General features: G+C 43.6%; 2 protein-coding genes across 9 annotated transcripts in view; one reads left to right on the top strand and one right to left on the bottom strand.

Annotated features, from left to right (window-relative positions):
• Positions 1 to 3,117: 3,117 nt before the first annotated feature.
• The window catches only part of LOC120048203 (mitogen-activated protein kinase 9-like), a 42,634-nt gene continuing 30,462 nt past the window's right edge, over positions 3,118 to 15,289 (bottom strand). For 2 of the 8 annotated variants that reach the window (XM_038993975.1, XM_038993974.1), the window contains exons 10-12: positions 14,306 to 14,369; positions 14,116 to 14,184; positions 11,259 to 11,395 (exon numbers count right to left, since the gene is read on the bottom strand). In XM_038993975.1, the coding sequence (XP_038849903.1) occupies positions 11,259 to 11,395; positions 14,116 to 14,184; positions 14,306 to 14,369 (270 nt within the window). Of the gene's footprint in view, positions 3,587 to 9,504; positions 11,396 to 14,115; positions 14,185 to 14,305; positions 14,370 to 15,289 lie in introns of those variants that run through there. The other 6 variants (XM_038993981.1, XM_038993978.1, XM_038993977.1 and 3 more) reach the window with 6 other exon arrangements.
• LOC120048133 (rho GTPase-activating protein 24-like) lies at positions 6,806 to 9,098 on the top strand. The gene is made up of 2 exons (XM_038993858.1): positions 6,806 to 7,788; positions 8,802 to 9,098. The coding sequence occupies exons 1-2, from the start codon at positions 6,806 to 6,808 to the stop codon at positions 9,037 to 9,039; spliced, it is 1,221 nt and encodes a 406-aa protein (XP_038849786.1). The 3' UTR covers positions 9,040 to 9,098.

Raw genomic sequence — 15,289 nt, 5'->3', positions numbered from 1 at the left:
AGTGACCACAGATGGTGTCTAGATGCATGGAAGGTATAATTTGACCAAGAACAGTGTGAACCCCCCCCCTCCAACCAGCTGAAGCAATGACGTTCAGGATGGTCCTTCACCACTTCTACCGTGAGACCGTAGTCCGAGCCAGCATGTACACAGCATCCAGTCGAAGCTATCAACTGCCTTTTCTCTCAGGAGTGAGACATGGGTCCACGTGGAGTGAGCATGGAGAAATATCCCATCCAAACTTGCTGGTGTGTACTTGTAGGAAAATGGACAAGACTGTAAAGGACACTGGCGGCTCAGGTGAGAGACATTATCAAGGTCCATCCACTTTGAACACGTGCCATTGGGAGGACAGTTATTTGGATTTTTAAGAATTTCCTTTGAAAGACAGGGTCCTGAAAAAGGGATGTTTCTTTTTTTGCTGAGTTTAGATACTTTTGTACCTGTTTCCTCCAGCATCTTCACAAGTTCCTTTGCTGTTGTTCTGGGATTGATTTGCAAATTTCGCACCAATGTACGTTCATCTCTAGGAGACAGAACGCGTCTCCTTCCTGAGCGGTTTGATGGCTGCGTGGTCCCATGGTGTTTATACTTGTGTACTATTGTTGACTTCTGACCCACTGGAAGTGTAATACAGTGAATTATAAGTGAAATAATCTGTCTGTAAACAATTTTTGGAAAAATGACTTGTGTCATGCACAAAGAAGATGTCCTAACCGACTTGCCAAAACTATAGTTTGTTAACAAGAAATTTGTGGAGTGGTTGAAAAATGAGTTTTAATGACTCCAACCTAAGTGTATGTAAACTTCTGACTTCAACTGTATGTGTCCTATTTCACACATGTACAGGTGTGTATCGTACGCATGCATGAATTGGAAATGTGTTTTTTGCAGATCACAACTCTCCCCGAGGCACCCTCGGAAAGTGGGGCACGGCCAGGGTCTCTCTCTCTCTCTCTCTCTCTCTACCTTGTTGTTTCTCATGCTCCTTCTTTCAACCCTTCTCTCCCTTCTCTCTGTCCAGGGTATGTGTTATAATTGGTCTCCCCCGTGTGTCTCCTAGAGTTCTTCATCTGGAACATTCCCTGGTCTCATTGGGAAGTTTTTCTCCCGACTACTGGACACTCCAATAACAGAGGAAGTAGGGGGCACATTTGGGTAACTGGGGGGCCCTGTCTTGTTTGGGTAATTGATTAATAAAAATAAAAAAATTAACTGCATAATAAATAAATGTGACTGGTCAATTGTGTGAGTCAGGTGCTAGGCCCGGACACACAATTGACTCACAAATATTTTTTATACAACCATAGTTTCCAGCTCTCAATGTTCAAAATACACCAGAAAGCATAATTTAGCCACAGATCAATAATTTCAAAAAAATTACATTACATTACATTTTATCACAAGTATTCAGGTAACTGCCAAAATAAAGGAAATCTTTCCTGCACTGGCAGTCAAATGACCAAAGCGCCCCCTAGTGGCCTCATGGGTGGAACGTAATGCATCTTTTTCATCATTTCATAATTAGGAAACATTATTATTTTAAAAAGCAGAAAATCTGGTTTCTCTGTAAAATGGTTTTGTTATACTTGCGTCTTCTGAGATGTATATAAAGTGTAAAATTGGGGTGCAAACTCAAAATTGAATATATTTCAACTCTATATCTGACATGGTACATGTGTCTTCTTTTTTGTGCTCCCATAACCATGTGTGTGAGGTGTAAACTTTTTTTCAACGTAGATTTGTTTAAGACTACCAATAAAAATGGTGTTTGACCCTGGTTTAGCCAACTGCAGTAAAAAAAATTGAAAAGGGTGTTTGGCCACCACAAGCTGCCAGAACAGCTTCAATGCACCTTGGCATAGATTCTACAAGTGGACTTATGCCAGGAAAATGCACCCTACACCATAACATTTTATTTGTTTCCCCCATTTACTTAAGTGTTTCCTTTATTTTGGCAGTCACCAGTTGCCTGCTGTTGGCAGTGGTAGAAAAAGTACCCAACTGTCATATTTGAGTAAAAGTAAAGGTACCTTAACAGAAAAGTCACCCAGTAAAATTCTACTTGAGTAAAAGTCTAAAAGTATTTGGTTTAAAACATACTTAAGTATCAAAAGTAAAAATAATAAATCATTTCAAATTCCTTATATTAAGCAAACCAGATGGCACCATTTTCTAGTTTTTTTAATTTAGGGAAAGCCACAGACACACTCCAACATTCAGACATAATTTACAAACAAAGCATGTGTGTTTAGTGAGTCCGCCAGATAGAGGCAGTAGGGATGACCAGGGATGTTCAGTTGATAAGTTTGTGAATTGGACTATTTTCCTGTCCTGATAAGCATTCAAAATGTAACGAGTACTTTCGGGTGTCAAGGAAAATGTATGGAGTAAAAAGTACAATATTTTCTTAGGGGAATGTAGTGAAGTAAAAGTAAAAGTAGTCAAAAATATAAATAGTAAAGTAAAGTACAGATACCCCAAAAAACGACTTAAGTAGTACTTTAAAGTATTTTTACTTAAGTACTTTACACCACTGACAGTTGGTAAGGCCGCAATTTGGCCAACATGCACGCCAAATATACAGCTTGTTGAACTGTGGCCGTAGACATATTATCCATAGAAGGGTTATGAAACATCTTACCCTGACAACTCCCATTTCTTTTGCGAACAGCAGCACTGTTTTTCAAAGGGGCTCATCTTGAGATAGTCTATTGCCAAGACGCATGCATCAGCCAACACGGTGAGTAGTAGCCTATGGCTTCATCTTCATCATTAGGTGAGTCAGTGTGCCACTGGAAATATTATTTAGTAGCCTGCTGTTGCCTATAATATACAGTACCAGACAAAAGTTTGGCGTTTTCAATGGGTTTTCTTTATTTTTACTCTTTTCTACATTGTAGAATAATAGTGAAGACATCAAAACAATGAAATAACACAAATGGAATAATTTAGTAACCCAAAAAGTGTTAAACAAATCAAAATATATTTTATGCTTGAGATTCTTCAAAGTAGCCACCCTTTGCCTTGATTACAGCTTTGCACACTCTTGGCATTCTCTCAACCAGCTTCATGAGGCAGTCACCTGGAATGCATTTCAATTAACAGTATGCCTTGTTAAAAGTTAATTTGTGGAATTTCTTTCTTAATGCGTTTGCGCCAATCAGTTGTGTTGTGACAAGGTAGAGTAGTATACAGAAGATACAGAAGATAGAATTCATGCCAACGTTTTGACGGGATGTCTTGTTCTGAGGGATAATCCTGTGTGGAGAATGAAGGATGATATTTTTGTTTTCGGCAATAAACACTCCAGATAAGGTTTGAATGACAGTCAACAGAAACCCAGGAGATAGGGTTTGGCACAGAGGCATGTGGATAACAGTGACAAATAACACTTCATATACTGTAGATGGTATTATCGGTTGACGCTTTATGGCTGACTGACATTGGTGATGGGCCTCTCTACCTAGAACTCTTAAAGCCTTGTGAATAGAAAGAATAGAAAGCCACATTTCTGACGTCAAAGGATGCAGCCTGAAAACCCCGTTGAGCTTTCATTTCCAGGATGAGAAGTATTCAGAGGAATCTTCAAAAGGACAGAAGGGCTTAATAAAACATGAGTAAACAGAACTGGGGGGAATCTGAATAGAATCTGCTGCTTCAGTACAGAACAGCACATCAGGGTACACAGGCCACAGAGGAAACAGCAGAAGAGGTGGGGAGGGGGGGGGGGGGGGGTGTAATCTCACAGAAATGTACCTGTGCATAGACATACATATCATAATCACACACAAGTCTCTCTCACTGCGTTGATCGCCTTCTCTTCTCACTCACTCACTCTCTCTTTCTGCCGTTCTCTCGCTCTATCTTGTGGAAGGAGCACCAGCTGCGGTGCATCACCTCATATGGTTTTCCTAGCTACAGTATGGTTCTTCTCTATATGCTATTCAGTAGAAAGATGCCCAGACAGCTCTTACAGACTATGTCTCCTCTCTCCCTCCAAGGCCTCTTGCATTAACAGGGCCTGCTCCCATGCTAACAAGAGCCCTCCTCAATTACACTCCATCAAGCAACAGTCTGCACTAACCACTGAGCTCTCCCCTCACCACCACCCTGACGCTTTATTATTTAAAACACGAGGATCCGAGTTGCCATAGAGGCCCCTTGGTCGTCACGGCTACAAACAACTGCGTAGATGTAAGGAGCAGGAGGACGGGTGAGGAGGTGCTTGAGGGCCTCGGAGAGAGGTTAACCTCTGCAGGGCTGAACTTTCCATCTTCATAAAGAGGTCACTGGCCTCTGAATAAGAGGTTAAAGAAGAGAGGTCAGCTTTAAATGTTGTTTAAAAGACACTGGAAGGTCAAACTGTAATGTCAGAAGCAGTGATAAGGGTTAAGATGAACATTTCTGTCATTCTAGCTGCACGTCTCCTTCCGAAGTCACTGGTCTCTAAGAGACAGGCCAGGTCAGAACCTTGGACAGGGCTATGTGCTTTGCTGGACTCAGCGGAGCCACCAAGACCAGAATGTATCCTCTCTGTTTTTCTACAGCAATTGAAGTGACTGAAGACTATGCTTCGATGTGCAGGCTTGAAGGCCAAAGGGTGATTTACATAGGACAGATAAGTCTACAGTTCTACCAAGGAACAACACAAGCTGACTAAATTACTGAGGAGACTCCAAAGTAGATCCCCTCTATCCCATGGCCACATCGATAGAATCTTGCAGATCTATTCCAAAGTCCTAATTCTATAAAGCATTCCAGTCAACCCATGATTCCTCTCACTACTGCACTGCGCTGCAAATTATCTGATCATTGCAGCTGACCTGACCTGAGTTGAGCTGAGGTGAGTTAAGGGAAAATATCGATCCATTATATGGCTGTTTCCTGTGATCTAGGATCAGTGTCCCTGATAAAGACGGGGTTGTTCCTGCCCTGCAGCGGAAGCAGAGGAGGATCTAACACCGGATCACTGATCAATACTGGATCGATAGCTGTGATCTGATGCTGGAAACCGTGTTTTAACCCTAAATCGGAGGGAAGGGAGAAGCTGGTGGTTAAAGAGAGAATGTGTCCTGATAGCTCTTTGTCCTTCATTGGACAAGTAGGGTCCTATCAACCATTCATGGATTTTAAAAAGAGAAACAAACCGAGCACCTACATTTCATGTACAGTGCTAGAAAAAGGATACTGTGATTCAGATTAGGTTTGGAAGATGATGGAAGCAATTCCTGCCTGTTACATTTTTGCTGATGACAAGGTACACCACCCATTGAAAACACACTTTCCATATAAAATAGCTAATAGCCCCATCTGGTGGTCAAATGTTCCATAGCAACATCTCTGTGTGTGTGTGTGTGTGTGTGTGTGTGTGTGTGTGTGTGTGTGTGTGTGTGTGTGTGTGTAGGTGGCCATGGCTTACCTCCAGAACTCAGCTCTCTAGCCTGCAGTGAGTAAGGTGCATTAACACAAACTGTACTAAAAGCTTTCAGTTCTAATTAAATGTTTCACTTTGCCAATGTTTAAGTGACTCATAATAGGGAAGCTGTATCTCTCTGCCTCTGTCTCCAACCTCCTCATCTCTCTCTCTGGTTAAAAACTGTAAAATAACCTCTTCTTATCACATTTTCACCATGCAGTAAGCCAACCTCTCAGTCTATATTCCCTCTCTCCCACTGTGTACTCAGGGTAAAAGCTATAGTCTAGGAGTTGTGACCCTATGATTAGTTTCCTGTACGGTAGGTTGGTAGCTGCCCACTGGTTCTGAGTCCGCTCTGTGTGAGTACGTGCGTGCGTGTGAGTACTCTCCATAGATCCGCTGAATGGCCTGGGCTAAACTGTGGGGTGACTGACCACCATCACTCTCTTCACACTGTTAAATGCGCCTGACACTTGGTTCACTGCATCCCACAGCATTAGCATGGACAGGTGCCATAAACCAAGAGAGTGTGGGAGAGAGAAAGGGGGAGGGGATAGAGAGATAAACAAACGGGAAGTAGAAACAGATTGACTGAGATAGAGAAACTACAATATCTATTGGGTGAAATACCACCGTGTGCAATCACAGCAGCAAGATTTGTGACCTGTTGCCACATGAAAAGGGGAAAGGGGAACTGAGTGTCAATTGACACGGTGACGTGTAAGTCAGGCCAGAAGTGTGCCAGCATTTGTGCCATTGTACCCCTGTAAAGGGGAGCGTCTAACCCTGTATGCTCCAATCAGGAAGCATTGCCTGGCAACCACTTTCATTCCTCTCCGGTGTCGGGGGGTTTATTGCAGTGTGTGTGTCCGCATACAGTATCTATTTTTGTGGTTGTAGCTAGTTCTGAATGTGTGTGTCTTCAGGAATGAGCCAGGCTGAGTTACACTCTGGTCACTCCCTCAGGAGCTGTTATGGTGCAACAGCTGAAGTCAGGGCTGCTTAAAGACACAAACATGCACGGACGCACACACACACACACACACACACGCACGCAATTCCACACAGCTGCTGAGTGAGAGCTGCAGTCCTTTCCTCAGACGGGCACAGTACTCCTGCTACCTGCCGTCCACCAGCCGCGTCAAGGACACCGAGGAGAACCAGGCAGGGGGTCCTACACACACTTCCCTCCCAAGGACACGGCACTCCTTCCAGGGGACAGCCAGCAGGGACCCTCCCTTACACCTCCAGACAGACTTACAACCAGACTTCAGACGTCTCCTTGACTAAACTGACAGCAGAGCAAGGTGTCACTACTGCACCCCTCGAACCCTCAGCACCCCCCCCCCCTCAACGTGCCGGACCCCCCTAGGGTGAGGTAGTGACATGGAGCTACCCTGCCTGCCCACCGAAACCCCCACCACAGCCAGCTCCTGCTCCACCGACCCCCTGTACGACAACTGTCTACCCCATGCCGGGAGAGGGAGGGATAGAGGGTTTAGGGAGATGGAGAGAAAAAGGGAAAGTGGGGGACTTTGCAACCCTGCTGTAACCGGAATCCTTCACCCCTCCTCCCTCCCTGGCCTGGCCCCAGCTGCAGCTGTGGTTCCCACACTGGGAATGGGGAGAGATGGAAGAGGAGGGGAGAGAGGGGCTGGCGTGCTGCCAGCTCACAGTCACTGCAGCTGGGGAGGCCTGGGAAGGCAGGGCTGGGACATGGGGACAAACAGAGGAGAGAGAGGACGAGGGAATAAGGGAGTGCAGGAGGTGGAGAGCGTTCGGCATCAGCAGAGCCCCAGCCCGAGCCACAGCGACACACACGAGAGCGCTCTTTCCGTCTACGACAACCTTCACGCTGTGACCCCTACCGAGGACGCTGCCATGGAAACCACTGTGACCTTCCCCACGCCCCAGCGCTTCCTGAGGGCCCCGGTGCCGGTCTCGGGGTTGATGGAGGATGGAGGGGTCAGCGGGGAGAGTAGCTCCTGGTCTTCCTGTGAAATCCTCCTTGCAGGGAGCAGTGCCAGCAATGTACCAGACCAGTACCAAGACCTTGACCCAGAACCAGAACTGGACTTTAACCAGGACGAGCCCATGTTCCAACTCCAGCCATTGATCCAACCACAACCCCATCGACCAGATAACTTCTCCCATCTCCAGCCCCTTGTCCCACCTCTACAGGCTTCTGCCGCCCATCCAGTAGAGCCTCTCCAGCCTTCTGGTCCTATCACTGTACCTGTCCCTGGGGCCCGGGTTCCCCCTCCCCTGCCCTTGGCAGACCCCTCAGCCAGCGCCCTCCGCAGCCTCCTCACCAGCCTCCAGCAGCAGATAGCCAGGCAGAGAGAGGAGTATGAGGAACGCATACACAGGTAAGAACATCATCATCTAATGTGCACACACTAATAATAATAATAATAAACATGTTGACAAGCACATTTTGGCTTGCTTTTGGAGTGACATGGTTTCTCTGTGTACTTTCAGTGATAAAGGAGTTGCAAAGCTTTTCTATCCAGACGTGTGTGTCCACTCTGCTGTTTCCCGTGAACCCCCCCACCCCCCCCCCCCATCCTGTTTACTGACAGATATCAGTCATGGAATATTCCACAAGCACTTTTCCTGCCTTCTCTTCGATATTTATTTGACATGTCATTTATTACGCACACAAGGAATGAATGCCATGACTGGCATATTAAACACCGGAATTCAAAAACCGACAATTACACACTTCATGAAATTGTTTTCTTCGGGTGGAGTAATATTATGCCTAAAAACATAGAAATAGTGTTTGTGTCGCGGTGGATGGAAAAAAAAGAGCTATATAAAAGGGTCTGTGCTAACCTAGACACTGACACATACCTCACTACTACTGATACAGACAGGGGATGCCTGGTCAGATTGAGACTAACTGGCCATACAGCTAAAATTAGGAGCATACAGCACACAGGGACAATGATGTCGGACTGTCACATAGGCTAATTCACCATCAATAACCCTAACCGATGGATGCCCCCAAAAAGGGTACTCGATCGAAGTGTTGGCTCAGGACCTCTCGCTCTTCCTTACCCTTTTCGCTCTCCTCCTTCTCACTCTGTCCCCCTTACCCACTCTCTCCTTCGAGCACTTAAGGAAATGCAATTGTGATTCTCCCTGATTCCTCCCCTCCCTTTTTTACTACGGGAGAGGACGCAATGAACCAAGGAAAATGCAATTGAGATTCTCACCAACAGTCTGGAACAGAGGAGCGAGGTCCTACAGGGAGAGGTGTTTGACCTGAGGGCTAACCCGGCTCAGCAGTTACTGTGCCCCCCCCCCCCCCCATTTTCCTAACCTCTCTCTCTCTCTCCCACCACCCTTTTTCCCCCCCCCTCCCCCTCTTTCCCAGTCTGGAAGAGAGGAACGAGGCTCTCCAGGTAGAGGTGTTTGACCTCAGGGCCAGCCTGGCTCAGCAGAGGCGGTGGTACTCTGTGGTCCAGGCTAAGATCTTGGAGTCAGAGAGGGGCCGTGCTGCAGCAGACCTCCGAAACGCAGCCCTGCAGAGGGAGATGGAGCAGTTCTTTGACACCTTCGGAGAGCTCAACAACGAGGCCAAGAAGACGGAGAAAATTGTCAGGAGTTTCTGAGACTGACCTTTGGCCGAGGGGTGTGTACTGTATGTGCTGAGGAAGTGAAGTATGTATGATGAGATTGGAAGTGATAAGACACTGTCTTTGAACTAAGACTATTTACACAATCTTTAAGGCCAGCTGGAGAGGAACCATTTGAGTATGAAGCGCTGAAGCCTTCAGGAATTCTAATGGATTATGGAAAGGTTAATTATCAGAAATGTGCATATTCATGAGCTACAGTATATTGTCCATGGATTCAGACCACGGGCTCATACACCTTTATCTTGCGTCATGTTTACCTCATCTTTGATGATTATACCACACCTCTATTAGCACTTTCTAGTGCTGGGTCGGGATCTGGAACAGCCGATTTGCCAGTTCGGTGGGGAAGCGCAAGAGGCGCTCACACACATCTAGAAGGTTCTGAACTGGTATCGATGTACAGCACCCTCTGCATTCACAGCAATTAACATCACATTCTTTGAGTTGTCCACTTTTAATTGATGGAGAAGGACAACATGAAAGCAAAGTGGTATTGTGAAAGAGCATGTCATTGCAGACAATACATTATAAAAATGACAAAATAAAAGGAAATGAACAAGATAAAACATGAGATGTACAGTTTGTACACAGTGAATGTTTTAAACATGGTACACACACACCTCAGTCCTAAAGAAATAGGATGTAAAGAGTGAGCCAGACACTCCTCCGGTCGTTTAAGGCATGATGAATGAATAAGGCCGTCATGGTTTGAAAGGAAAACAAACATGGGGTACAGTCCTCCTCTGACTACATTATGTCTGCTTGTGCATATCCATCATTCAACAGAGTTACTTTTCGTCAAAATCTGTTTAGTTCTAAGGTTCTATCTATGCTCAGAGTTCTGCTCCAGAATCACACGCTCCAGAATCACACTAGGCATTGTACAGTTATGTGACATGTCCACATTCCAAACCAACAGCCGTGCTCCACCACTGTGTGACTGTCCTGCCGTCCATAGGCATTAACCTACCGATGTGGTTGTCCTCGTCTTGAAGAAGCTAAATCCATTAGAGGAGCGATGAGAGGACAGCATGGTAGCGATATAGCACACACACACACGAGACAAGTACAGTGTATGCACCACCATGCAAGTTGAACAACAATTGTTAAGTTGCTACATCTCTAGATCCTCAATTACAATATATGTTTTATGTCATGATTTCTCCCAAAGGATTTCCAGTACTGATGGAATGGTTTAGAATAAGATGCCCCGTGCATTTGATCATCAATAAAAACGTTTCACAAGGGTCTTGTTTTGTATGGGTCAAACGTCGTCAGTGGTGTGCAACATTTAGCAAAGAATTCAAACTCATGGACCTTTTTTTGTACTCAAATGTACAGGATAATGATATTTCAATATACACATTGTACCTTATGGCATATGGGTTGATTGTACTATAAGAAGATGTTTCTATGGGTACATTGAATGTCTAACAAACAAATATGCCTAGCTACATATCTACGTGCATTATCAGAGCTTTAGCTTGATACTATTACATACAGTACATTTATAAGGAAATAAAACCTCAACATTGCAACCACAGCCACCCCTGGAGGTCAGGAGGAGTAACAGCTCCAAACCACATCACTCAAGACAATTAAAACACTATACTCAAAGCAGGCACCACTCTCACTTGTTCTCAACACTGCTACCTAACTAAAACAATCTAAAAATGTGATTAGTGGTTGATCATCAGATGAACATTTGATTATGTGATTAGAGTTTGTCGCTGTAGCATGCAGAAAGCAGCTGTTCAAATCTAATGATACTCCTGTCTTTAGGTTAAAATCTTTATAACCTTAATTGAAAACAAAAACAATAAAATAAAAAAAAGGTAGGCAAAGTAAATATTAAGTCCCTTGCCAAGATTTCTCACGACAGATATTCAAAATGGAAGAATATATTACAGAATACTTTAAATACTAATAAAAAGGCTATTAACCCAATATAGATATTGTAACTTGCACCTCTTACACACAGTCAGAAAAATAAGGCTTAGGATAGAAGTGAAACACTGCTCTGGGGTTACAGCTAAACTATACGTGTCCAAGATCGCACAATTCTTCTTTAGAAAAATAGACCTATGCATGGAAGTTAGAGAAAAAAAAGGAGATGGAAAGAAATATAAAGGAGGTAAGCGAGACAAAGTAAGCTAGAATAGAGAGAAACATATACACTTCCTGGTGTGATCTCATTGGCTCTCGTCCAGGTGTCCAGTGAGTGTGTCAATGCTGCTGCTGTCAGTGTCTGAGGCCAGGGTTTGCTCTGTTGACATGGACGAGATGTCATTGGCCGAGGACGACTGGGAGGCCAACCCCCTCACTGCATCTATCACAAAGACGGACAGACAGCAAGAGAGAGAGAAAATATAATAGGGTTTATACTGTATATGTCTAATGCAGTGGTCACCTTTTCCGAGTCAAGATCACTTTTGCAGTCAAATCAAGCCGAGATCTACTGTTCAGCTTAAAAAAAAAAAAAAAAAAAAAAAAAAGCTTACATTTTTTTTTAAACTACCTAATAAAAACAGTTCTGTAGGAACAGTAGGCCTAATACATCACAACATATTGGCTAAATGCTTAGCAATATTGTTCTTCTCAGACCATATTATATTTCAAAACTCAAGCTTTGATAATAAAATAGATCAGTTGTTGGAGCACTTGCGAGGCACAGCTGAGCATTGATTGAAATAATTTGCTTTTTTAGTTTACTGGGGGGGGGGGGGGGGGGGGGGGGGGGGCGCAAATTACGACGTCAGTGATCTTCAGGCCGGAGCTCTAGAAAAGATGCCCGAGTTTCCGAATTGAAATTCAGAGTTGGATGACCGTTCAAAACTATTTTTCCCCAGATGGATCAGATTATTTTCCCCGGCTTCCCAATTGTCTTGAATGCACTGAAGTCAGAAGTAGGAGATTTCCGAGTTCCCAGTTGTTTTGAACACATCATTAGTCTCAGCGGAGGGAGGGAGAGAGCAGCAGAGGGTCCGCCTCTCACGGTCCCTGCTCTCTCCTTCCTTTCCTCTGGTGAGACAGACCAGAGAGAGGGGACACAGTCTTCCACCTGATGGCGAAACTCGAGTCGCACCTCATGTGACAAACATTTTATTTGATCTGCCTCATGCACAAATTCATGTTGTTCCTATGAGCAGAGAAAGTGAAATATTCCTCGATATAAAAATAGACACGACGAGCTGCTAATAATAATTTTTAAAAGCATGGCTATCGATAGACTTGGCTAATAATTCATTGCAGCTGCAGCGCGAGTGGACATAGGGAGAAGCGCATTTTATGTTTTGTAATAGTGTTGAATAAAAACTTAAAGACATTAACTGACAAAAAAAACAAATTGACAGTCTCTCTCTGGTCATGGTTTTAAAAGTCATGAAATGTCACTTAGGCTAGTATCAAACTTTGTGGCTGGGGAAGCTGTTGGCACGGTGATTTAAGCTATCCGATTGGCCAGCGCAGTAGGCGTACTCGCTTTAGCCGGTCCACTGGGAAGGCGGAGTTTGTCTTTTTAGACAAATGAAATCGTTCCAAATGGGTAAACTTTGCCTACCCAGTGTGCAGGGCTTCTGAATCAAGTACACCTACCGCCAAAAGCACAACATAAAATAAATAAAAGAACGCAACCTTTTGTCTTTGGCTTTTCTACAGAAATGTTTGGTGATCGATGAGGAATGCCTTGAAGAGCAACGAGTCGATCGCGATCCACCGGTTAGTGACCACTGGTCTACTATATACACACACCAGGTAGGGATGGACATTTTTAAAATATCACTATTCAAATAATACCATGAGCCAATTTTTTTTAAAATCGAAAATAAGTTAGACTCTAGACCAATCAGAATGACGCATAATGCCACAACAGCAGTTGATTTCAGGGTGCTATTCTCCAGTGTTTTTGGCTAACAGTAGCCTAGGCTAACAGCAACAGTGAAAGAGAAGTCTGATGTTCACCATAATAGAACGGATTCTGTTTCAAAAGGTGTTTTGCATTGATCTGTGTCAGGTCTTCTGTTGGTGCGCGACTATAGGCTAACTGCTATTTGAAGTGAGGAAAATAGCATACCATTGTCAGAGCCAACCAGTGGGCTAAATGCACTATGATAGTAAAATGCTTTTTCATGTAAATGCAACCCATAGCCCATGAGAGAAAATTTGCTTTAAATTCAAACAAAATAATTTTATGCATCCTCAGAACTGTAGGCTACATTTACCGGTCGCAACGGTAGACAATTTACTTTCAAAACCATCTGAAACAGCAGTAGCTCAATGCATGTACATAAAGAAGTTTGTGGTTATATTTAATTAAGATTTTCAAATGTCATTGTATATCCTTGTGTGTAACAATTTTTCATTGTTAAAATAGGCCCAATTTTTTTGATGTTTTGAATACTAACATTCATTTGGATATTAGAATATGCGAATCACCATGCCCATCCCTAATACCTGGCAGGGTCCACCAAGGGTTGGGGTCAAACCCATTTTAATTTGAAATTTCAATTCAATTCTTGAAGTGGAGAAGTTACGTTGAATTCAAATTTGAATTTCAACAACCTTCACGTTACGGAATTTAATTGGAATTAGACTGTTAGAATTTCGAATTTTTTGATCTTGGAATTCAATATTTGTACATTTCCCAGTTGATGGAATCAACGTAATTAGCATTAAAAAAAATGGACAGCAGGATTGGTTTAAAAAATTAAATTGTATTTCCATTATAGCTAGGCTGGCTGAACAGTGACATGATCAGCCTGAAAGCCTGAGGGATTTGAATTCTAATTGGAATTATTGGGGATAATTTTGAATTGGGAATGTCATTCTTGGAATTTACTTAACATTAGAATTGAGAGGAGTTAAATTCTCTCTGAATTCAAAGACTGAACTGGAATTTGAATTACAAATCGAATTTGTGCAATTAACCCCAACCCTGGGGCCCGGTCCACTAACATTCACCACTGTGTCACAGACACAACAGACCTAGAGGACTTGTTATCACATCTTAATGTACTATATCTTGTAGCTGTGTATTGTGTAAAGAGTTACCGGACTCTTCTTTCATCACTCCATTCTTGTTCCTCTCCTCCCAGTCTATCAATTCTTCATAAATGAGCTCTGAGGAGAAAGAGTGATTCATTTCATCCCTGTACAGTCATCTACACTGTGTGTGTGTGTGGTAATGTACTGTATCAGAACAGGTGAGAGAGTGCTGTCCCTAGAGGGAGCCACCCCCTACCTTTCCACTGTTCGATGCTGTGCTCTCTCTCCTCTAGCTGCTTGTCACAGATCTGTGGGGGAGGCTATTAGATACGACATAGACAACACAGTGACGCACATATCAGACCAAACAAATGTGTTCCCCATACATACATACACATTAACCAAATACATTTAAACTCAGTTCGCATTTAATCCTAGTAAAAATTCCCCGTCTTAAGTCAGTTAGGATCACCACTTTATTTTAAGAATATGAAATGTCAGAATAATAGTACAGCAAATTATTTATTTCATCACATTCCCAGTGGGTCAGACGTTTACAGACTCAATAAGTATTTGGTAGCATTGCCTTTAAATTGTTTAACTTGGATCAAACGTTACAGGTAGCCTTCCACATTCCTTTTGGCCCATTCCTCCTGACAGAGCTGGTGTAACTGAGTCAGGTTTGTAGGCCTCCTTGCTCACACACACTTTTTCAGTTCTGCCCACAAATGTTCTATATGATTGAGCTCAGGGATTGTGATGGCCACTCCAATACCTTGACTTTGTTGTGCTTAAGCCATTTTGCCACAACTTTGGAAGTATGCTTGGGGTCATTGTCCATTTTGAAGACCCATTTACGACCAAGCTTTAACTTCCTGACTGATGTCTTGAGATGTTGCTTCAATATATCCACATAATTTTCCTGCCTCATGATGCCATCTATTTTGTGAAGTGGACCAGTCCCTCCTGCAGCAAAGCACCATCACAACATGATGCTGCCACCCCCGTGCTTCACAGTTGGGATGGTGTTCTTCAGCTTGCAAGCCTCTCCCTTTTTCCTCCAAACACAACGATGGTCATTATGGCCAAACAGTTCTATTTTGTTTCATCAGACCAGAGGACATTCCTCCAAAAAGTACAATCTTTGTCCTCATGTGCAGTTGCAAACCGTAGCCTGGCTTTAAGGCGGTTTTGAAGCAGTAGCTTCTTCCTTGCTGAGCGGCCTTTCAGGTTATGTCGA

The sequence above is a fragment of the Salvelinus namaycush genome, chromosome 5 (genome assembly GCF_016432855.1).
Source record: "Salvelinus namaycush isolate Seneca chromosome 5, SaNama_1.0, whole genome shotgun sequence".
Taxonomy (NCBI): Eukaryota; Metazoa; Chordata; class Actinopteri; order Salmoniformes; family Salmonidae; genus Salvelinus; species Salvelinus namaycush.
Note: the sequence above shows the minus strand (reverse complement) of the source record. Positions and strands in the feature narration are given on the sequence as shown.

Coding starts and splice junctions, on each gene's coding strand:
- LOC120048133 (XM_038993858.1), top strand. CDS start 6,806: ATGGAGCTACCCTGCCTGCCCACCGAAACCCCCACCACAGCCAGCTCC. Junction 7,789..8,801: donor TATGAGGAACGCATACACAG/GTAAGAACATCA, acceptor CCTCTTTCCCAG/TCTGGAAGAGAGGAACGAGG.